Genomic DNA, 25,387 nt, shown 5'->3' on the forward strand with positions numbered 1-25,387 from the left:
TTTGCGAGTCGATGTGAACCTCATTATGAAAGCGAGGCTAAGTGCAAAGTTTTTATTATGAAAATGAGTTTTCATTTATAGGCAAAATCCAAGCTAATTTTCGTATGAAAAGCTTTGCACTTAGCCTCGCCTTCATAAATAGGTTCACAGCAACTCGGAAATGGCCTATCAGCTTGCGCCTATTTGGCGTTTTTCCTCTTTCCCCGGGAGAAATACGTAAATTTTAAGCCCTTGGTTTTTAACAAAAGGAATGCAAATAAGCTTACAGGTCCAACGCTTTCCAGAAAGCTGTATGGTCTTGTCTTTCATGGGTTATCCCTTTTACTAGGTGTACAATTGGCGAAACAGGCACTGTACGCCCATGCGAAGGCACAATACTCTCGGTCAGTGGATGTACGGCGTGGTTCCTAAGCTTGTACGTTTCTCTCTCTCTTGTCTTTACCTTTACCGCAAAGTGAAGTTTCCTGCAAGGGTTGTTTTCTTCCAAAACATCGAAAAAATGTTTTATTCCTGAAACCTTTAGGAAGTGCGCAATGAAGTGACGACTTTCCCAGGGTACAAGTCGTTACGCTTGGCCCTTATTGAAAGGATCGCACGTTGTTATGCTCCGGTGTCGACTGGTCACTTCACGCAAGGCAGTGACATGGGGAACCAGCTCTCGGGAATTGCTCCTTCGCAGATTTTGAGCGTCGAGCATTACTTTAGCGACCTTTCAGACTTTGAGTTCGATGGCAGGTGAGTTTATTTTGCAAGAGATCGGCTCAGAAAGACTGAACAGCTGTCTTTTAATTTTACAGGAAAAAAAACCTGTACAAGTTATTTTGCGACCACAAGCCCAGAACTTGACAGTACAGCGCACATGACATGTGGCGCGCAGTTTTTCTTTTGTTATTTCCCTTACTGTAATTCAATGCTATATTTTTCTTGTTGCACTAAGCACCATCTTCAATATTGTGCTAAATATCGATCGGTAGTTCTGTCCAAAAACGGGACAAGAAAATGTTTTTAAAAAGGCGTATTGTAACTATTGTTTCGCCAGATCTATTCCAGGATCGAAATTTATATGCAGGTGAATCGAATTCGTGTATCGTACTTTCTTCTTTGAACTGAGCTTAATTTGTTTTGTAAAGGAGATGATTTCGTTTGATTGCTTCTTCATTTTCTCTGACAGCTTGGGAAGCACAAGGTTTTTCAAAGTTGCTCGTGCGAAACACAAGTAAGTTCAAACTCAAAAAATAAATAAAATTTCCATGATCATAATTTTTCAGTTTATCTGTACGCTTATTTCAGTCTATACCAGACATAAGCTTACCACAGATTAAAATGTTAAGCTTCGCAGCTGCTGGTCTGCAATCTGACCCAAACGAAGTATTTACTTTTTCGAGCCACATAATTACGGTATGCATGGCGAAAATTGGAACAAGAATTTTTTGAATGTAAAACATGATGATTACCAGAAACACTGGGTTTTTTTCTGATATTCACTGGTTTTTTTTTAATGTGGTCAGGATGTTTGGTATTTTCAAGTGACAGATTCACATTATTGTGAAAACAGTGTTTGTTTACATTTTCTGAAGAGAAATTAAAATTCAAGTGATTTTTAGCATATTTTGAGATTTTTGTCATTCAAGTTGAGTAATAAATTTTCTTGACTGTATTTACTGGATATTGCACATAGCCCCTTATTAGATTATTTGCTTGCTTAAACATATTAGTGATAAAACATTGGTTGCCTACCTTATTTTATTTGCTAAAACTTATTCATCATATGTTTGCAAACGTAAAGGCCAATTCTTTATTGAGCCGTAAGTGCTGATAAATAATGAATATTCAATTCCTCTTGTATTTTAATTTGTTATCAAGGTGACAAAAATTTGCTGTTACTTAGCAAGCCATCTTCTATTGTGATTGTAATGAAAAAATACAGTATTATTGAAATTGACACTATCAGTGCTAAAATCTTTTTCAATGTTATTGGATTCGTTAAGGGCAAGGCACCAGCATATTGACCGCCTGCAAAGCTAATATTGGCCAGCTGGTTTAAGAGATGCATCTCAACCAAGTTTTTTGTCTTATAAAGGAGTTGACTTTAAAATGTTTGTAACAGGCCATTTCTGAGTTGCTTTGAACCTCATTATGAAAGCGAGGCTTTGTGCATAGTTTTTGTTATGAAAATTAGTTTTCATTCATATGCAAACAAAACTGATTTTCACCTGAAAAGCTTTGCACAGTAGAACCTTGCTTTAAGGACAGTGGCTACTAATAAAGAAGTATTTTTTGTGTGGTTTATGACTGTGCGGGGAAAGCAGATCTTAGCAAGGGCTATTGAAATCCAAAACAAAATTAGGGGTAATCATGCATTTTTTTTATAGATAATTAGCAACAATTATTCTAAACAGTAAAATACAAAGCAATGTAGGCATTTTTTTCCAAATTGAAGCTTTTTTTTCTCTGAAAAATGCATGGTTACCCCCAATTTTCTTTTTGGATACCAAGAGCACTTCAGCCACTTGCTAAGTTCTGCTTTCTCCACATAGTTTTAAACTGCACAAAAATATCCCCGTATTAGTAGGCACCACCCATATTAAACCCAAGTATCTCAAGATGCGCAGAATGTATGCGCAGTAACAAAAGTAGGCACCATCCTTAATACATATAACGAATCGAACCCTCAATATAATGAACCAATTTCTGTACTCCCTTGGCACTTTGTTAATCAAGGTTCCATTGCACTTAGCCTCAGTTTTGTAAATAATGAGCTTCAAACCAACTTGGAAATGGCCTATTGCCAAACTGTGAAAACCAATAACAATTTTAATAAATTATCTTCCTTCTCAAAATCTTGTTTATGCAATCATTAATTTTGTCAGGGAGGGTTAGAACTCAGGTTTCTTAACTGAAATTTTAGAAAGGTGTTGTTTATTGTTGAGTCAGACTTAAATCCACTGACTTGTAACTGTTATCTGTAGGGAAGGGCTGTGTGTTGTGAAGGTATTCGCAATCCAAGATCCATCCCTTCCATTGAAGACCTATCAAGATCAGCTGACTGATATAAAGAACAGGCTTGTTGGTGCTCCAAATGTGCTGCCTTTCCATCACTCGATACTAACAGACAAAGCCAGTCTGGTAATCAGGCAGTTCATTAAAGACAACCTGTATGATAGGATAAGGTCAGAGAAACTTCTTGTTTATTGTCTAGATGTTGTGGTTCAAGTTTGCTTTGAATTTTATCTTCCTATTGTTCTTGGGAATGGTAATGTGTGATAATGAGTTTGAAACAATGGAAAATACAATGATAAAATTGAGCCACAGCATAGATACCATTTCACTGAATGAGTATTAAACTTTTGTCTAGTAATAATCAAAGATTAGGGAGTGCTTTCGATGATCTCGCTTCCAGGCACTCTCCCCTAGTTGCCAAGTTAGTGATGATGTCATCCGCCCCTGCAAAATCTGCTGGGTTTGCAAGATACGCATGCTAAGATCCATTCATTCATTCGTTGATCAAATGATTGTCCCACACAATCTCGACTCCAAATGCAATATTATTAGGAGTGCGTTCTTTCTGTGTCGAACGCAATTTTGTGACTATCAACCTGTGCTGTCATACTGGAGGAGTTTCATTAAACCATTCTCATTGGCTGTCTTGGTTGCATAGTGAAGACTAAGCACAAAACACTTTTCACAGATAATTAATCAAACCACTCAGAAACAAACATTTCAAATACAACATAACATGGTTAAGAATCCCAGCTGGCTATTTACAAGTGCAGTCAGGGAATTGAACTTGGGCCTACTATGCAAAAAATCCAGCTACTGATCATAGCAGGACTTGAACCTGGGACCTACAGATTACAAGTCCAATCAATGCACTAACCACTGGGTCACACTGCCTCTTGTTAAGCATGGCTTGGATGACCACATACAATGTAGGAATTTCAGTGCTATCTCCAAGCTGGGGACACGGAAGAACCTTCCACTGAGAATGTATTGAAGCCATGCTGTAGCCATCCTTAGCATCAGTTCAAGGAAACCACTTAGCATTATACAAAACTCATTGTGTTTTTACTGTCTTTCTGTAGCACTCGACCTTTTCTTGATGTCACTGAAAAGAAATGGATTGTGTTCCAGTTGCTGAGTGCCCTGGATCAGTGCCACTCAATGAAGGTAGGTAACTAGTCTTTAATATTTTCTGTGAGTTCTGCAAAATTGAACATATGATGTGAGAACTTACAGTAGGTTTCGTTCAATTGACTGTACATCTGTATTCGGGTCGGGAATAAGAATAAGCAAAATAGCTGTTACATTAATTTTCTCTTTTACTTGGTAAATTTGGACTTAAGACATTTCTACAAACTTTTGGTGATACCTGATTGATAATTTGATCTGAGCATTTAATACCAATAACTTCAAAAACCTCTCATGAGGGATTTCTAGTAATCATGGTATCTCTAATCAATTCCTGTTCCATAATAGGGTCAATCGAATGCGCCCGAAATCCCCTTCCCTTGACAGCCCTCAATGTTAGGCAAGAGTGAAGACACTGCTCCATTTTCAGTGACTCCACATGTAACTTTCCCTCGTAGATATTGCTTTTCATTATAGACATGGGTGAACTGAGTGTACTTTTCCTGGCTAAATGAGGTCATCTATTCAGTGAAAACATTTGTGTTTTAACACAGGTCTGTCATGGAGACATTAAAACTGAGAATGTGATGGTGACAGGTTGGAACTGGGTTCTGTTAACAGACATTGCAAGTTTCAAACCTGCCTTCCTTCCAGAGGATAACCCAGCAGACTTCAATTTTTTCTTTGACACATCCCGACGTCGCAGCTGTTACATTGCACCTGAGAGGTTTCTGGATTCCAGACAAGCCGATCAGATGTTGGTGAGGGGAATTTCGACGGCTAGCAGTAACAGCGATAGTCAATCAAACGGTGGTGATCCTAGTCTCCCAGATATGGACCTTGTGCGACATCAACAGGGAAACTTGACCCCAGAGATGGACATATTTTCAGCTGGGTAAGAAGTAGCCTGCAATGTAGGCACTTTCGGGGGGATGCAGAAGTGCCAGAATCTGGGTTAATTGTAGCCACCATATTGGTTTTTAAATCTTAGGGATTTGGGGAGAGGGGGTGGGGAGAGAGCAGAAGAGATTGCCTTGGTCACACTATCTACTCTCCCCAACCTTCTTCTTTTTAAAATCCAAGATGGTGGCTACAGCACCCCCCCCCCCCCCAAAAAAAAAAAAAAGAAAAAGAAAAAGATAAATAAATAAAAAATAATATGCCTTTATTGGAGGCTACATGTAGGTACGTTGTAAGAAGGCTAGGAAGAGTGAAGCTGGCCGCTGGTTTCCATTACCGGTAGTTGCAATGTATTCTGTGGTGGAACCTCAATTTGTAAAACAAAATCTTGTAGTGAAATAATAACTGCTTGACATTAAGTTCTTACATGTATATGCTGACATTTTTAGTCTCTGAGGTTGCAGTATGTGTATTCTTATTGTCAAATGAATGTTAATTTTAAAACATGTCATCTTCTCTTTTGTTTTTCAGTTGTGTAATAGCTGAACTATTTTGCGAGGGTAACAGGTTGTTTGATCTCTCCGAGCTTCTTTCATATCGTAATGGTGATTATGATCCCACAGCAACATTGTCCAAAATTGAAGATTCAAATATCAGGGTATGAAATATTTTTCTCCCCTCTTAGTCCCAGTATGAATATGTATAATAATCATTATTCTCCTTACCTTACTATCCTGAAGGTTTGAAGAATACCTTTAAACCAACCTCCTGGGTTCAGTCATATAATGTACAAGGCTCCTCAAACAATGTGTTTGTGCCCAAGCCCAGTACTGAAGCTGATAAGAGGGCATTTAGCTATTGGTGGGCTGTCATGTGAAACTTACATGTAAAGATGAAACAAATCTCAACTCTTTCGAGTCTGCTCTGACTTTGTCTGGAAATGGGGCGGACTGAGGGAGTTGCGATTCATAGTATTATTTTGTGCAGTTAACTGTAGAATAGTTTCTTTTAGTATTTGATATTTGTAGCTTTGGTGTCTATATCTTGGCCCACTAGTTTCCTTTCCCGTGCACCCCGTTAACCTCAGAGATACAATAAATATCTTACTAGCCTCTTTTCTTGGTCCATATCGTAAGTTATGGATCCTTATTTTTTCTCGTTGATTTATGGCCCGCGCACTTCACACTTGGGCAATAAATCAGCAGGGAAAAAACAGTACGGCCCTCAAATTCGGTTAGTAAGAGGTTTTTATTGTGCACAAGAAGCACATTGTTCATCAACACAACATTACACCTTAGAGAAATATCCTTGAATACTGAACTGTAGCTGCTTTTTTCTTTTGTCAGGAATTAGTAGAACAAATGATCAGCAAAGATTCAAAAAGCAGGTTATCTGCTGCAGGATTTATGAACAAATACAGGGGTAAGTTAATCAGTGTTTCAAATAAAACTAAGTGAACAAGTTAAGTCTTGTGAATTGTAAACAGTCTTCCTGATCTTGTTGTTTCCTTGCTTAACAGGAGTAATATTTCCAGAACAGTTTTACACTTTCCTGAAGAACTACATGAGCAAGTTTGCCATGCTTCCTGTTCTCACCGCAGATGAGAAGATTAGCAGGTACTGCATATCATTTTACAATAACTGTCAAAATTTTCTTTATTTTCTGGAAATAATTACGTGGCCAACAGTGAAAACTGGTTTTCAACTTGCTGATTTTGTAAGGAACCCATAAATTATTTACCTAATTTCAAGGAGATGTTTTATTTTCAGAATAAAGCGTGACATTGAGCAGATTCTTAAAGAGTTGCTTCCAACAAATGACGCAGGTGACCTTACTACCCCTGAGAAAGATGGTAAGAGTACTTTTTGAACAGAATACTCTGTTCCATGTGAACCTATGAATAATGAAGGACGGCTGATGTTCTGTCATTTGCCCTTCATCAGAGCGAATAAAGGAATTGCGGGTTGCATGTGTTTATGTAGTGAGCAGTGGAGCTACTGTACACTTTTGGTAGGAGCATGGTAACGTGTGGAAAACAAGTCAAATTAGAAAAAATTAGTCAAATGAAAAGTGTTCGTAGACTGTTCACAGTCCCCTTATTTTTTCTGTTGGATTCTCGTGACTGGTAGGCTTTGATGGAGCTGCTGCCATCTTGTACAAGCGCGATCTGGGGAGTGTCTAAACTACCGAGGGGAACGGGAGTAGGGAGGTGGCGGATGTTCGTTGATTCAGCGAGGATTAAGAGTACGGATTTGGAAAATTAATTTTGTTCAACTAATCTTATAAATAAATATATTTATATTAGGTGCTTTATTGGCCAAATTTCAACTGTGTTGTTCTTAATCTGCTAGTTCTTTTTCTTTCAGGTTGTCTAGTAATCATTGTTTCCCTTCTGACATCCTGCATCAGAAGCTGTAAGGTATGAATGCAATAAATATTGTTTCAAACTTTATAACCTGTTTAAGAGGACAACACTGATATAAGACTCTTTATTTTTATTTTCAAGACCAAAATGATGTTAAAATTTTAAAGTTTGGAAACTTACAAGGATCAACCCACTTATAAATTAAATACCTTAGTATACCTCACCAAAGATAACAGTGCCAATTTATTGCCATAAGTCTTGGATGCTTTAGCTTAGATCTTGCTTTCCATCACCACCAACATCATCATCATCAGCACCACCACCAACACCACCACCAAACCATCATAATTGTTGTCGTCATCATCATTGTCATCACATTGATTAACTTGCTTGTCTTTCCTTTACAGTACTGTGTGTCAAAGCTGACTGTTCTGGAGCTGCTACTGAAGATCGCTCATCATGTTAGTGATGAGATCATTCTGGATCGTCTGTTACCATACATGTTATTTCTCATCAATGATTCTCTACCTCAAGTCCGTGCTCAGGCCCTGAAGATCTTATCCCAGTGTTTACAACTTGTGCGCAGTATGCCTCGTAGTGATGCAAACATCTTTCCAGAGTATGTGTTGCCAAGCCTGTCATGGCTGACGCAGGATCAAGAAGTGATCGTGAGAATTGCTTATGCTGAGAATATTGCTTCACTAGCAGAGACAGCACTAAAGTTTCTAGAAATGGCGCAGTTAGATTACGCCAATCAAGAAAACGATGAGGATGATGATGCTCCTATTCAATACCAGGTGACTAGAGACAATTTTCTGAATTGCTGTAGCCGCTTTTTCAAAGTGAGGCCTGGCAAGACCACAAACTTTCAGCTGCTATAATAGGACATTTCCACCATGGCGTCATTTTGCTACAACTACCAGAATCCTTCTGGCTTTTGTTTCGCATGCTAATCAGAGCTATTGTTCTTTGCTGTCCACTGGGATTACAAAATTTGAATTTGAAAAGGAAACAAAATGAATTCCTGTAGTTGTAGTAAAATGAAGCCATCATGAAAATGGCCCATTACGAGTTTGAATTGAGAAACTGGGTGACAGTAGGCACATAAAAAATTAATATTCTCTGGATAGAATTAGTTTATTTATTTATCTATTTTTTGGGACAATTTGTTGACATAAGCGTGTTTAAGAGTCATCAATCCACTGTATGGAAAAAGATGGCAGCCATACATTTTACTGCAATACCTTATGAACCTAATGCAGCCAGTAGGCGCATAGAAAAACATATATTTTTTGCAAAAGTTGTCCCTGCACTAACAACATTGTATCTGCTAGGTTTCGAGCTTTAAGAAGTTTTGTGTGCATTTTTATGAGGGTTTTCATACACTAAGACTTATGAGTAAATGTTCCAGCTCTCATCATTTTCAGTACGGTGGATTGACACCCACAATTTCATTTATTTTTAGGGAAGTTATGACACTGAACTCCAAGCACTTCATGAACTGATCCAACGGAAAGTTGTTACTCTACTCAGTGATCCTGAGAACATTGTGAAACAAACATTGCTTGAAAATGGTATCACACAGCTGTGTGTATTCTTTGGTCGGCAGAAGGCAAATGATGTTCTGTTGTCACATATGATCACTTTCTTGAACGACAAACAGGATTGGCAGCTGAGAGGAGCATTCTTTGACAGTATTGTTGGTGTTGCTGCTTATGTTGGATGGCAGAGCCTTGTTATGCTTAGACCACTCTTGGAACAGGTACACTGTAATTTGGCATAAATGTTTTACACGCATGTTGAGTTTATATATGTAGCATTCTAACCAGCCTCACAAAATTACAAGGCACTAAGTTCACCTGGCATTAAAAAAATGCATGAACTTGGTGTGGTATAATTCTGTGGATATACAAAATTAATATTAATGTCACAGTTCCTTTAACTACATAGCACAGAGAAATGAATGCATCAGACGAATTAACAATGGAGGATTTTTTGTAAAAGGGGGAACACCACTCTGCAGTTTTGTGAGATTTTTCTGAGATTTTGAATGACCAATATAGAAATACTCAGAAAAGAGAGAAATTCCATGTCTTTGATACCATAAATGATCTAATAAATGCCCCCTCTCTTATGAACGCCTCCCAGCTAATTAACGCCCCCTTAAGCTGACAAGTTTGTATTAAACGCCCCTCTCTAACAAACACCCCCTGTCTAATAAACGCCCCCTTCTCTGAAAACCACACATAAACTAGAAGCAGATGTACAATACAATCAATCAATTTATTTGCGTTCTTGCTTAATTAACACTGGTGTGTGAGTTGCATCTTGACATTGAGCTATAAGAACTACCAGTACCCTTTTCCGCCGCTTTGTATGTACCATATACCGTTATGGATTTGTAGACGGTTTAGACTTATCAGCGGATGGACTTTATAAAATGCTAAAGCTCTGTCATTTAGGTTATTATAATACCGTATTTAGGTTACCATGTCACAGTTTTTAGAATAAACGGCTCTCTCTTTTAAACACCTCTTATCTTTTAAACACCCCCCTCGGACCCTTGAAATTCAATAAACGCCCCCGGCGTTTATTAGATCATTTTCAGTATTAATTGTCAACATGTAGCACTACTGGGTCCAGTTCTACTGTGTTGCATTTTTCCAAGCCAATATCTAACTCTTTTTTTACAGGGCTTGAGTGATACAGAAGAGTTTGTTGTGTGTAAAGCACTGAATGCTCTGACGTGCCTGGCTGAATTGGGACTTCTACAAAAACCAACACTACAAGAGCTTGTGTCTGAGATTGTTCCCTTCCTTTGTCATCCTGTGAGTAAAATAAATTTAAAGTTCTTGATTATTTAGCACTTGAACACGTCATATATTTAAATTCAAGGCTACATGCAAAACCTCTGGTTAATCTGAGTTTAAATGACAAAAAGCAATCTAAAAAATTATGCATTATATTAGCATTATATTATTAGCCTTAGTAGCCTAGTTAAAAAGCACAAAATTCAATAGAATTTTTGCTCTAAAATGAGGTTACTAGGGCTAATTAATATGCATCAAAAACAACAATGAATCAGCCCTGATTGAGGAGGGGGTTAAAATTAAATTAACTAGAACTGCACTTCTGACAGAATAACCTACCTGTGCTGTACTTGTACACCTCAATTGTCCTATTCTAGATCTCACATATACACTGTAGCATGCATCTCAATATGATTTCCATATTATGGGAGCTGTTTGCAGTTAGTAAACATAACAAGGTATTTGTATGCCATGGTACTTGAAGTGAATTGAAGTGAATTTAGAAGTGAATTAACAAGGCATTTACTTCCCAACAGAACATGTGGATCCGTTATGGTGCAGTAGGATTTGTGGCTGCTGTAGCAAGAACTCTGAATGTTGCTGATGTACACTGCAATCTGCTGCCTCTTCTTCAACCATTTCTGAAACAGCCAGTTGTTCAAGTTGATAAAGAGGTAAATATCATGTATAGCTTGGAATGTTGATTTGAAATTACAATTAATTTGTAAATGGTTTATAAACTAGAATGTACTAACTAAAGGTATCTCAACTACATGTAGTTTATCAAATTTTGGGTTTCCAATTATGGCTTGGCAGCCTAATCACTGAGGTGAGAAAGGGAAAATTCCAGACTTTACAAGATGGCAAGACTAACAATCTTCCTGTGAACCTGAGGCTTTTTTTAGAATCAAGACTCCAAGATGGCTTCCCAAACAATTGACTCTGTGAGACCCATGAAATTTGACTAAAATTTTACAAGACACATTGATATTTTTTCAAAGAACATTCACCATCTCTTCATCAATGAATAATGAGTCCAATAATGCTCTCATGGCCCTGAGAAATTGTTGGAATCCCTCCACTGGTTGTCCCATCCAGGACGGAATTATCTTGTATTAATAAGCAATGTTCAAAGTGAGAAGTGTTACTTTTAATGTAGCAATTTAATCTAATATTCTTCCATTTTGCTAAAAATGTAGTTGCGTGAAGTCTTTCTTTGTCAATCTGGTATGATGGAGATGTCAACAACGAAGTGTTTCTATAATGATGAGTAAACTCACACTTTGTTTGTTGCCAGGTGATTCTGGTGAGCCTCCTTAAAGAACCTATAAACAGAGCTGTATATGACTTTATTATCAAGTCGCCCCACGTTGTCAGCTTATTTGACAGGTATTACCTAGTATGATGCATAATACTTTTCTTACGTACATGTATATTAACCAACAAAATTGTCCAATTATAGTTTTGGTAGGATAACCAAACAATTCTATAACTAGACTCAAGTAAATGATGGGTTTTGGGCAAGAGGGCATATGTGACGTTTTTAAATTACTCCAAATAAGCCCAATTTCTTTTTCTTGTGTGTGTGTGTGTGCATTTTCGAGAAAGGTAATAAGCTATTTCTTGTTTATTAAGCATTTTTGCTCAAAAATTAAATAAGCAACTAAGGGCCTCTTCATATGAGCCCTCTCAACCGGGCTGGCTCGGTTTCCGAGATCTCGCCTTGCCACTCTTTTCTTTACAAAAATTTCGATGTGTTCATGTGAGAAGGCGGGCTGGCCCGGTTACCAAGATCTCGGTTTTTGTGACCGAGATCTCGGTATCCCAGCTGGAAATTTTTCCCATATGAACACTCTAGCCCGGATGTGGCGGGACTGTCCGTGACAAAACATTTTCAACTGCGCATGGCTTGTAAGGTCGCTGACAAGTCGGAATGCGGTTCCACGGGCATTTTGGGGGCCTTTTGGACATTTTTCATCTCGGTAACCGGGACTAAAATATCCATATGAACAGAAGACAAAATTTCTCCCACCTACCGGGCTTATATGAAGAGGCCCTAAGTTTCTTACCCGATGACCAGTCTCCATGCCAAAATACGGCTTACCCTTGGGTAAGGCCAAAAAAAAAAAAGGTACTTACACTGTAGCTAGTCTTGCCAAAAACCCTTCAAATTATTAGATTGTTAATTTTGATTTTAGATTTTGTATGCATCATAATTCATTTCGGTTTGAAATCTTATCTCATATATAATCTAATGTTTTTGTTATGCAAGGTATGTTTTCCTGCATTGTGAGAAAAGTTGGATACAAAATTCAGTGTGAAATAAAAAAAAGCTGCTCTCAGCCAGTAGTTATTTGCAACATTTAAATTTTCTAAATAACTTTGTTTGCAGCTTGCAGGATAGACAGTTGGTTCGTAATCTCTGCCGCCCAGGCCAAAGACCAAATTACCATGAAACAGATGAGATGTTAGTCCCTGTCTTCCGCAAATTGCACTCACAGGGGATAACAGAAGAGGATGAAGATAAACTGCTCTTCCTCAGAGAAATTATTCTTAAGTTGCACAGAGCCAAATCCAGGTACAATGTGAAAATAGTATTTAAAATTCTCCAGAACATTACCATCACTTTAGTTTGAGAATTTAGTGGAACATTGAAAAGACAATCAACGGCTATTATAATAGTCCTTTTCATTTGATGTTTTCATGACAACCATTCTAGTTGCTACAAATACAACTACAACTTTATTTCATTTATTTACATGTATTTTCTTGAAGTACATTTAATAGACTGGCCCTGGTTGTTTAAAGAAAAAATAACTACATACAGTGGATAAATTATTATCCAGTGGATAAAATGTACTCCACCCAATACATTTTATCTGCTGGATAGCGACTTATCCGCTGGATAGAGTTATCTGCTCTTTGAACAACTGGGGCAATATTACTAATTTTAGTGGACCAGCCATACATAAGTCAAAAAGAATTTTTTTACTGTATGTCACTCTAAGAGGAAATTTAAGTAGAACTTGGAATAAACAAGTCAAAACTTTATAACTGGAGAAAAACTTAGAGTAACAGGTGGATGTATCAAGTTTAGAAAGCAAAGAGGAGAAAAAGGAGAAGACTACATGTATCTTGATCACTTTACACTTATTTAGTCAGCCCAGCGTTAATTATCATTGTCAAATTAGTTTCCAAACTATGACGAAGAAGTCAGCAAAGAACAGTTCTAGGGCTAGAACAGTTTTTTAAAGACTTTGGTAGAACTTTGACCAAATGAAGTTGATAAACTCCAAAAACTACAAAATCACGCTGTCAGAGTTATCACTAAATCAAGCTTTGACACTAGTTCCAGACAACTTCTTAACTTGCTCGGCTGGGACAAATTATTGATTAGAAGGGCTAAACAAAAGGCTAACTTAATGTACAAGTGTACGAATAATCTCGCCCCAGCTTATCTCTGTAATTTGGTTGCCCCGAGAACCTCGAATTATGATCTTCGCGACGTTAAGGGTAAATTGTTGATTCTGAAACCAAGAGCTGACTACCTAAAAGGTAGTTTTAGTTACAGTGGTGCTCTTTTGTGGAACAACCTTCCCGAGGAAGTACGTACAGCAAAATTTTTTAGATGTCTTTAATAGAAGTATTCATAGTTGGTTTGCTGATCACACGGCAAATATGTAAACCAGTTATAGAGAATTTTTATTTACTTCCTATTGTAATACTGATATTTTTAAAAATCGTGTATAAATAAAGTTATCATTCATTCAAGTTTAACACTGACAGGACACCAGCAAAGGGTCATTAGACGGTAACATCTGCTGTAAATTGCACGCTAATTTTGTTTTTAGTGCCATGGAACAACCTGAAAATAATGATGAAGTGATCAAGGGAGACATCAACCTCAAATACGTGAACATGGGAAAGACTGTTACCAGGCGACATGCTGAGCTGGTGAAAACAAATGATGGAAAAAATGACAGTAACACAACTGCTAAGAAAGGAGGCTCAAAAACTAAAAAAACAACAGTTGAGCAACCTGCTATGGTGAGATGGGAATTAAAAATTATTTGATTCAACAGTTTAATGGTTCTTCTTTAGGCCTATTTTTCAGCAGGACATAAGCATATTAAGTCAGAACATCTGCGACATACAGTAAGCATACGCACAAGAAGAACAAACACGTTTGTTCTTCTTGTGTGTATGCTTATGTTTATGTTGCGCTTTTCACTAACAAAAATGGAGGCAACATAAGCGACATCTTGCTTTTCATTGAAGGGAGCTGGTATCGATAATTCCGACAGGAAATTGTTTTCTGCGGGTGTAGTCTGTCCTTATGCTTATGTAGTTAGTGTTTTCGCTTGCTTATCTTTCTTCTTATGCTTATGCTTATGCTTGTGTCCAAGTGAAAACCAGCTATAAATGTGAGGAGGATTGAAAGGGCTTTTAGTGGCATGCTTGTAACCCACCCACACCATAGCTAAGCTGAATGAATCAAAATTTGTATCAAGAGTCCCACACGCAGTACGCAGAAGTTGAAATGTGGCAAAAAATCATATGAACTGGAAATAAAACCGGCAAGAAACATTGTTTTTGTTTTGAAATTTTGTACAGTGACCTATCTTTGAGTTGATTTTTTGCATGTATGCAACATTTAGTGTGCCACTTCAAATAGAAACGTTTGGGAGAAAGTTATCCAATGGAATTTTGTACTTCTTTTGCAATAAAAGCATGCGATTACGGGCAAGTCTTGCGTTTTTTATCAGAAATACTAAAACAGATAGATAGATAAAACATTGGGCAATGTTTCTCAAAGGAATTGAAGGCAACATGCAAAAAAAAATTGGCAAATAATACAATAAAAAGTGATCTAAAAAGCACTATAATAAATAAATAAATAAATAAATAAATAAATAAATAAATAAATAAATAAATACTTTATTGAACACTCCCAATGGGCTTTTCAGGGCAATTTACATGATAAAGTCTATAAGTCAGTTATTCACCGAGCCCTTTAATTGCTAGTCAGAGTGGAACCTTGCAGTGGACTAACACCCCATTCAGGGGCAACTCCTGTTTGCTCCATGCTACATAAACTGAAGGTACTAAACTTGGAGACAGTAAGTACAAGAGTTATGTTCAATTTCAGAGCCCAGAATGGCATCATATGTTTGGCGGAATGGAGAGCGCTAGTGTAGCTTTAGTGATGGCCAGGAGAGAATCAGTACCTGCGAATAATGCACATCGACCTAAATCACCCCTGGGAAAAACTTATTCAATGCCACCTACTGCTGGGGTAAGTAAATGTTTGTCTTTGATGTATACATTTACTTTGCTTGCATTAATAAGTACATACGATTTCATACCATTGATCTGTTGCATTATTGCTTTCGACATAGAAAGAACGCACTCCTAATTGCGTTTGGAGTCGAGATTGTATGGGACAATCAATCTATCAACGAATGAAGGAATGGTTCTTGAGACGCGTATCTGGCATCCCCAACAGATTTTGCAGGGGCAAATGACATCATCACCAACTTGCCAAAGGAGAGAGAGACTAGGTCGAGATCATCGAACACACCCCCTTATCTGTGTTTATTACCAGTATTTAACAATTATTCCACGAGCGCGCGTTGGATATGGGATGATTCCATTCGTCATTCCACGCCACGTTGACTATAATCATTTCATATCCAACAAGCATGAGTGGAATAGTTGTTTTATTAAAAAAACAATCAAGAAATATTGTTATATCTTGCTGATTTCGCTTGTAAGAACAACCAGAAGACAATTTAATGGTCGCTATTTCTCGGGCATGGTATAATGGTTCATATACCATGGCCGCTAAGCCAATCAAATCCCTGGAATTGCATTATACAATGATTCAGTTTTTAAAAATGGTGGTTAGTGCCTGGATATACTTCTGATTGGGTTTTGACCAGAAAATCAGAAATTTGGTTGTTGGAAGCTGGTCTTTATCACTGTACTACAGTCAACTCTCACCTTGCGGGCATCCCGATAATACGGACAATAGCTAAATCCCCGGCAAAAATAAATTACAGACTGAAATAAATTCCCGCTGTTACGGACTCTCGCTATTAAGGACACTAACTCGCGGTCCCGAGGGTGTCCGCAATAAAGAGAGTTGACTGTAGCCAGAACCGGGTGGCCAGACCAGCCCCAGTCTGTAAATCAAATGCGTCATTTTGAAATTTTATATCACCTCAGGACAACAGGAATGAAGGAGCACCTTCAAGCCAAACTGGAAACCAGTCTGTTTCTCTGCCACGATCAGACGCTAGTTCCCAGTCAAAGAAACAGTCAACCCCAGGTCCTCAGGAGTTTGTGGCCCAGAGTCCTTTGCAAGCACGGTATGCCATGTGCAAGCTGGAACTGAGGAACTTGGTGCATCACAAGAGAGATCAAAATGCCGCAGGTTGTTCAGATACATGCTTAGCTGTATAATAATGTTTGTGTAATACTGTTGGTTGTTTAACTAAGAAGGGGTTTAGCAAATTTTGAGTGTTGCTGGAACAAGTGTCAAGGAACTGAAGAGGTGAACCTGGGAGAAAATCATTTCCTAGAAAGCGTCAAAAAAGGGGTTTATGCGTTAGACGATCATCAGTCCTGTCTTCAACTCCAAGGAGATTCATGCTATGTGAATACCAAAAGGTAATTTCTCTCGTCAGTTGGACAATGTTTGTCTAAAATACATACATGTACCCTAACCCTGTTTCGTACTCCAAGGAAGGTCGTGCTCTGTGAAAAGCGGAATGGTCAACTACAATGACCTATAAGCAATCGAGGAAGGCCATGCTCTATGAGTAGCTAAATAGTCAACCTCCTGCCAATTTGGAGTTTAAAAATGCTTGTGCAATTTCTGTTACTTTATTCGAGTTAAGGCCTCAATGGTAACTCCTGTGCTTATCAGAATCGTGTCGCTTAACAACGGGTTTCTTCTTCATGAAGGTCGATTAAATGAAAGTGAATGTCTTGCTGGCAAGAGAAGCATGAAGCATGAGTAGAGGAACAAAACCCCTCCTCCCCACCCCCTCCTCCCTTACGTTAATACCTCATGTTTTTCGGTTGTCCCAATGCCCTCTTTATTTCCCTTTTGGCACCTGGAGTTGAACATCTGACCCTTCTGCTTTTTATTTCTTTCAGATATGAAGGAGAAGGCCCTTCTAGGAAGCGTACTTGCAGACGGAAATAAGCCTGTTCAAGCTCGGTGGGTTTAGCTTTAAAAGGTTTAAATAAAACAGGGTTTATTCTAGAAATCGGTTTAGTGGACCCGTTGGAGATGTAGTCAGAAAAAGAGACCTAAATCAGGGAAATTCTAATTCTACAGTTAAGTCAGTGGAAAGTAGAGTAATTGTATTTTTGTCTAGCCACAAGGTTTGCAAAAGAGTTTCTGTGTTGGTAAAAGTAGTGTTCAAAAACTATTTATGAAGAATTAATTTCTGCGTCTTCGTTGCCGGCTTTATTGCCGGAGGATTTGCCCGATCGGTGAAAATTGGTTTGTAGTCAGTGAAAAGCCTGGAATAAGTCAGGGGAATTTTTTTAATCGTGGTGAACGTCAACCCTGTGAGAGTATATTCTCCCATTTTTAGAGTTAAGTTTCTCTTTTTCTGCAGATGGCAGCCCAAGGGAATATTAGTGGCACATCTCCACGAGCACAGAGCCGCCATCAACCGGTAAGTAGAAGGACTACTATGCTGGTGCTGTCAAACAAATGCCAGGCTCCTTTTTGATATCAATATGCAAATTCTCCCACTGTTCTTTCTATATTTCTTATGGTACGAGTTGGGAGAATTTGTTTTAACATCAAGGCATTTTTTTGTGGACGATCATTTCCTTAATTCTCCTGAAGTATACCCTAATATGTCAGTGTTATTGTGAGGAGAAATTACATGTCGATCACCTTTGAGCTTAGAGGGTTAAAAACAGGCAGTGCGAACGTGGCAAAAGTTGTGATGCCAATAGGCTATTTCCGAGTTGCTATGAACCTCATTATGAAAGCGAGGCTAAGTGCAAACGTTTTTCATATGAAATAAGTTGTTTGCATATGAATGAAAACTAATTTTCATAACAAAAACTTTGCACTTAACCTCGCTTCATAATGAGGTTGACAGCAACTCGGAAATGGCCCATTTTACCCGCGAAAATTTTACCACCTATAATTTTGTACGATTTCCCCGAAATTCTAAAATTATGTAATAGGGGAAGTTTCTGTTGTTGTGCCTCCTTTTGCCTTTTGCCATTGCGCATACGTTCTGCGCATCTCGGGATGGTGAGAGAAACTCGGGTTTCGTGAGAACGGTGCCTACGCGGTTTATGACTGCCGGAAAAGTAGCCTCTTTGGAATCCAAAAAGAAAATTAGCGGCAACCACGCATTTTTCATACACAATTAAGCTTCAATTTGACAAAATGTCATATATCGTTATGTATTTTAAAGCTTTTTGATTAATTATCTCTAAAAATGCGTGGTCCCCCCCCCCCCCCCCCACCAATTTCCTTTGTGGATTCTACTAGCCCATACTAAGATCTTCTCTTTCCACATAGCCATAAACTGTGCATGCAAAAATTCTTCTGTATTAGGAGGCACCATCCTTAAGTCTGTAATTTTGTTTAGGGTTCAAGTGAGCCCAGACTATTCACACGTAGCCACTGCGTCAGATGATGGAACAGTGAAGCTGTGGGATCTGCAAAAACTTGATGGGCGAAGCTTGATCAACAAATCACGACAAACACACAGCAGAACTGGTAATATGCTGCTTTATTCCCAATTCCTCTTCTTACTGTTCGAATAACGCAAGGAATGAGTACGAATGTTCTTCGCTTTTCGCACAGTTATTTATTTGCATAGCAAAAAACAAGTTTGGCAGTAAATTAGTACCTGCTAAAAAAAGTATTGATAATCGATAAACGTGCGCGCTCTTTACTAATTCAGTTTTTCTCGTCATCGCGCAGAATGCCTGTACACATTAATTATTCATAGTCATCGAAGCGGCAAGTTTGAATGCGAGCGCGCTTTGAATAGCCCAGAAAGGGCCCAAATTAGTCAAGTAGGGCTAGTAAAACAGCTTTTCTGTTTTTCAGAAGTTGTAATCTTAACTTTCACGCACGGCGTTTTGGAAAGCAATGATGTATGAACACTTTAAGCCTTACACGAAGGAATATAAGGAAGTACAAAGACTGTTTTTTAAACTCGAAAATTCGGAAGAATCGGTCGTTTTCAGTATGAAAGCCGCTTTTGACAGCGATTTTCTGAACATTTTCACCAGCTTTCATATTTTCACGCGTGATAAAAGAAAGATTGGGCCTTTCTAGAACAGAATCCGTTTTAATTTTCAAAATAGGTAAAAACTAGTAGTTTTGTTACTTGCAATAAAAGGTCAAAGTGGCTAATAAATCTCTTATTAAACGTTTTGGTGTTTAGTATCGCTTGATATTTTTACTTTTATTTACCCCGCTCCTTAAAACATCACAACTCATAAAAATATACGGTGATACTACACCCCAAAACATGAAGTAGCTTATAATTATATATATTTTTAGGTGTCAGTTGTTATTTCACGAGCCTTTCAGTTACCTTTTTGTGTGTAGAAAGAATGACGTTGTAATTTGCTTGGAGGTGATTTCTTTTTTGTGGTTCCTTGAAACTGAGCAAGTGGTATCAAAACGTCTCTGTCCCGTGTTTTGTAGGTTGGAAGATGAAGGCATTGGTTTTCTGCCAAGGCTCGAATTCCCTCGCCTGTGCTTCGGATGAGGGACGCATTGATGTCTTTAGGTGAGCTACCGAAGAGTATGACTCCAAAAGGGCGGGAATACTTGTTTTTTGTTGAATGCACACTCAAACCATTACCGAATTTAATTATAGATGTAGTGTTTAAACAGTTCGTTAGAGATGGAACTTATACTTCGTTCTAGAGTTGTTAAAATATTTCTGCACGGCGACCACTCAAGTTTTGCACACAGACACAAAAGGAAATGACCTTGCCAATGTCAGTCTGCAGTAGCTGTAAGTTTTGTATCTCTAGGTTTCTATTGTCAGCTAAGAATCACGTTTTTTCGTATTATCGGTTATAATTCTCCGCTCCGCTCTTTTTTTTTTTATTACTCTTTGCGTGGAGTTTTCTTTTCAACCTTTTATCAATTTCTTTAAAACAGAATCGAACAGAGCAGTCAACAGTCAAAGCTGCAAGTATATCAGAAAAAAGTTGACCCCAGTGAAGAAGGATTGGTAGTGGATATGGCGCAGTTTGAAACAGGTAACATTTTTAAGTAGTGAGCGAGTAAATACTTCCACTTGAGCGGTTTTCGATCGAGTTTCAAAAGTAAATTCACGTTTGGTTTGGTTTTGCTTTACTACGCTCTGTGATTGGTTGGCAAAGCTCGTGCCACGTGAGGAACAAAACCAAAACCAATCGTGCCTCGCTCGCACGTGTTTTCCCGCGCTTGGCGCCGGTTACATTTGCTTCGAGTTCTCATTGGTTCACTGCGTTGTTTACGTCTGGATAAAGTGATTGCTTTGGTTTTTGTATTTACGACACTTAATTGAATGCCGCTCTATTTTCTTGTTTATGTGGCATGCGCCGACCCTGACGAGTGAATGTTTTCCCTTAGGTTCCCAGTCCGTTCTGACGTACGCTACATCTCACGGTCTAATTTGTGGATTGGATCTTCGAACATCAAAGCTGGCCTGGAGACTGGAAAATGAGCCTTCGCACGGTAACATCAATATTTTTAAATTTCAAACGTTCTACTCTACTCTATACTACGCTACGCTACTCTACTCTACTCTACTCTACTCTACTCTACTCTACTCTACTCTACTCTACTCTACTCTACTCTACTCTGCTCTGCTCTGCTCTGCTCTGCTCTGCTCTGCTCTGCTCTGCTCTGCTCTGCTCTGCTCTGCTCTGCTCTGCTCTGCTCTGCTCTGCTCTGCTCTGCTCTGCTCTGCTCTGCTCTGCTCTGCTCTGCTCTGCTCTGCTCTGCTCTGCTCTGCTCTGCTCTGCTCTGCTCTGCTCTGCTCTGCTCTACTCTACTCTACTCTGCTCTGCTCTGCTCTGCTCTGCTCTGCTCTGCTCTGCTCTACTCTACTCTGCTCTGCTCTGCCCTGCCCTGCCCTTTCCTACCCCACCCTACCCTACCCTACCCCACCCCACCCTACCCGACCCTACTGCTCTGCTCTACTCTGCTTTGGTCGTCTCCGCTCCGCTCCCTTCACTCCACTCGTCTCGGCTTGTCTCTTCTCTTCTCTTGCGTGACATTTACATAATACTGTGAAAAAATGAGTAATTCTCAATTCTGATTGGATGCCGCAGGTGTGATTACGTCATTTGTAGTGGACCCATGTCACAGCTGGCTAACTGTAGGCACTAGCTCTGGAATGTTGGTTTGCTGGGATCTGAGATTTCAACTACCGATAACAAATTTGTCACATCCAAGAGGTATTGTTACTTGGTCTCTTGCCATTTGCTTCTTGTATAGCCACCGTTTAGGACCAACTATCACATTATGTTCCCAGCTAAGTATGTTATTTAGAAAGGCCTTCTTCGACTTCTGGTGTCCTGACAACAAGTTGCTTTGCTGAACATGAGGAGTGACGTTTTCCGGCATGTAAACTGTAATCATGGACATTAATAAGACCACTAGAGCTTAAGCAATGACGACGGCAACGGCAACGAAAACGTCACCTGAAAATATGTCTTTATTTCGTTTGCGCTACTTCGCGATTATTTCAACTCGGTCAACTTTTACAAAAATGGCGAACTATCCAAGAACCAACCAAATTGGTAGGAGTGGCGTACAAGTTAAGAAAGAAAACGAAAATTCACCGTCGTGCGTTCACGTTCTCCACAAAACTTTAAATGTGGTCATTTCAAGTTGCTGTTTTGCAGAGGACGGCAAAAAAATGTACCAAAATGTAAAACTTACGTGCAGAGCGATTGTTTTTGCTCATTAAACCTACTGTTTTGCGGCGTTGTCCTTGCCGTCGCCGTTGCTTAAGAGGATGGCAAAATGTCTTTGTGTTACTAACGTGACAGCAAATTTCTAACGCAGTTTGAAGCAATCTGTTGTTTAAATTGCGTTCCTCTCGTTGCGTTCATTTCGTAAACAAACAAAGGTCAGTAAAAACAGGAGATTACGCAGAAATGCAGAACAATGTAGCTGCCTTGTTGGTCACTCAAGGACATTTTTCCGCCCCCTGAAGTCTTGTTGCATAAGCTCACTATTATTTTCCGGGACTATAGCGAGGTTTCTGCAATTCAAGAGTTGTAGTTGTAACGGGAAAAAACATGTTCTGCTGATATGTTCTGTTATCCTGGAATTTATCTAGTAGAAACATCTTTCCAGCTTGAGAGTGAGAAGATTAATTATTGAATTCGACCGGCTTCTTCATCAAACTCTTGGCCGGCGTATCCAAATCCCTTCTTCGGCTTGGAAATGGCCGTTTTGTATCGGTAAATATCACACGCAATTACTTTTTTTGTTGCTGATAACTAAACTGTTCTTTCGTTCCCAGGTGCTCGTGTTCGGCGCCTCGCCACTCACCCGACCGAGCAGTCCTGGGTTGTGTCTGCCGTGCAGGGAAACAATGAGGTGACCGTGTGGGACCTGGAGACTGGAGCAAGGAGACAGGCATTGTGGGCAAGCCACACACCACCCCTGTCACAAACACAGGTTTGTTACCTTAGAAACGTCAAATGCGTTGAAGATGAAAAAGAGTGGAGTCAGAATGTAAACCCTCGTCAAAACGTTGGAACGAATGGTTATAACAAAAAAAGTAATCAAGCTGAAAGCTTAAAGGCCATTTCTTTCTAAATTATCGCGGCTGAAATTTCGCGATATGCAATCTTCTGTCAACTTTTGATTTTGGTCTTCTCGTTTCCAGGTCTCCCCTCATGCAGTTCACGCGCTATGCGCAAGTAGACCGGACACCAGTCCTTATATCCTGACCGCGGGCTCAGACCGCCGGATTCGTCTATGGGACTTGGCCTACCCTGAGTATTCTCAAATGGTAGCCGGAGCAGCCACCGATAATCTCACCAGTGTGGTGCTACAATACAAGTATGAATTGTTTATTCTTTGGATGTTACTAACATATCGTATAAAAGACCCACCACCTCTTGCTATCCCACTGCCTATCAATAGAGAGATTTAAAATTGCATTTACGGCAAACGGCAAACGTAAGATTTGCGTTTATGTTTTATTGAAACAATGGGTACATTGACGAGAATAGTGTAAAACAGTTCTGAACCTCTCTAATGTCTTTACAAAAACATCAGCATTCCATGCTGATGAAGCAGTACGAACAAGGTCTGGGTAATGCCTGTGATTGGTTAGAGTTGATCCACGTGTGAGCCTCCGTACGGGCTCCTCGTAATGAAGCGGTATACGTTAGCAGTTGTAGAAAAAATGTTTTTAATCGAGTGACTGTCTTGTTCCTTTAATCTGCATGCACAAATAATCTACACCATTTGTGTGCCATCACTACAGATAAACAAAACAAAATGTTAATTAAAAAAGAAAAAGAAATGACGTTGTTAATAGAAACATTAGAGATGCTGTTCAGATGTTTTTAAAAACTTGAATGCATGAACAATCTTGCTCCCTCCGAAATATGTTCTGTTAGCGATCGCAAATCCATAGCTATAACACTCGATTCGATAACAGCATACTTTCGTAGATTCTTTACTCCTGTCATCTTTATATAAGCTTTATTATCCAATTTCATAGTTATGCTATAGTTCTAAGAACTTTTCTGTGCGTTTTAATTAACATTTTAAGTGTCTTCGTACACTAACTGTACCAGTCGCCTTCTTTTTCAATTCGGTGAATTTACTCTGGTAATTTTAAGGGTATCTCGTACTTTCAATTATTTTCTTGTATGCATATATCAACTACTGTCTCCTATTGTATTTTTATAGATCGCGTCTCATTGACGGCACAGATGTACTCCAAGAGGTTTATTGCAATCCACGTCAGGGTGGCGTACATGAAGATCTGCCTCGCCGAGGACCCGAGCATCCCCCCGTGGGGCATCATGAATGTATTAATGACATTGCTGTCACTAAATTACCTCACAATTACATTATATCGGCTGGGAGAGACGGAGTTCTCAAGATATGGAAATAAGTCGATCCCGAGCCGCCGGGACATCCCGGGAAGCTTCCACGTGATATTCCAGTCGAATAGAAACAAGACTAGGTCCGAGTAACAAGAATAGAAGACTCGAAAGCCAAAAATGTTCTCGCATCCGTGAACCTCTAGCATTGAAAAGAATTAAATGGACTCTTGTTTCTCGAGATTCTTTACTAGATAAGTGGAAGTTTCAGTTGGATTATAAAAAAAAAAAAAAAGATTGAAACAGACAGATCCCTCTGACTGATATCTCGAGGAATACATGCCAGCGGTTTGTCATGCTCTTGATAAGGCGCTTAACCTCAAAGGAGCGTCCCTTTCTAGTGTTGAAATAAAAGCCGACAATACCTCCCAAAGAATTCCCTTCAAAACGAATTATGAATATTTTTCTCTAGGTTTCTGTTGTCAAACACAATGGTTCATTGAAGTTGAAGCGGAAATTAATTGACCAAATACGTTGTGTAGAAAATATGGATTTTAAAATTCGCCTGCCTTATGTATAGTTTACACCAAGCAGGTTGCAAATATATGATTAAATATTTTATGTAATTATCAAACAATGTATCAGAGAGAAAGGTACAATAAAAATGAACCATTCACCTCTGTTGTCAGTTTTATTCTACCCTGTTGAAGTAGTGACTGGATGTAGCTTTTTGGCTCAATTTTGTTTGGCAAGAAAAAGGAATGACAATTAAGGGTCCCAATCGTTTGGGTGGAGTTATGTTTGAACATCCGGTGATCAGGTTGAGTTTCTCGCAAAATCCTGTTACCCTGAGAGTGGACAATGATAATTGCCGAAGAAAAGTGGGTTTTTTAAACGTAATATAAAATGAAGGGGCTATGCTATTGGGGATTTTTTAGTTTGGGGGTCAAAACTGTGCTGAAATTAAGTACCCGCTTAATTTTTTTTCTTAGTGTGCGAGCGGGCGGAATTCTGTGAATAGTGCAATCTGATTGGTTCCGGGAACGAGTGGAATTTGTTTACCAAATTTCCCGCGAACGCGGTCGGTTTTAGTTGCGTGTTTCGTTGC

General features: G+C 39.0%; 1 protein-coding gene across 1 annotated transcript; it reads left to right on the forward strand.

The window, feature by feature from the left end:
- Positions 1–427: 427 nt before the first annotated feature.
- Positions 428–24,955, forward strand: LOC146488814 (phosphoinositide 3-kinase regulatory subunit 4-like). Its single transcript, XM_085113870.1, has 29 exons — positions 428–735; positions 1,172–1,216; positions 2,970–3,170; positions 4,083–4,167; positions 4,683–5,023; positions 5,560–5,686; positions 6,375–6,450; positions 6,548–6,644; positions 6,798–6,880; positions 7,395–7,447; positions 7,801–8,190; positions 8,859–9,155; positions 10,087–10,221; positions 10,740–10,877; positions 11,501–11,592; positions 12,596–12,781; positions 14,055–14,250; positions 15,353–15,499; positions 16,432–16,639; positions 17,368–17,431; positions 17,838–17,897; positions 18,837–18,967; positions 19,910–19,994; positions 20,375–20,475; positions 20,831–20,935; positions 21,535–21,660; positions 22,737–22,894; positions 23,106–23,281; positions 24,143–24,955. The coding sequence occupies exons 1-29, from the start codon at positions 644–646 to the stop codon at positions 24,348–24,350; spliced, it is 4,203 nt and encodes a 1,400-aa protein (XP_084969996.1). The 5' UTR covers positions 428–643; the 3' UTR covers positions 24,351–24,955.
- Positions 24,956–25,387: the final 432 nt, after the last annotated feature.

The sequence above is a fragment of the Pavona decussata genome, unplaced genomic scaffold (genome assembly GCF_977016875.1).
Source record: "Pavona decussata unplaced genomic scaffold, jaPavDecu1.1 SCAFFOLD_8, whole genome shotgun sequence".
NCBI classification, from domain to species: domain Eukaryota; kingdom Metazoa; phylum Cnidaria; class Anthozoa; order Scleractinia; family Agariciidae; genus Pavona; species Pavona decussata.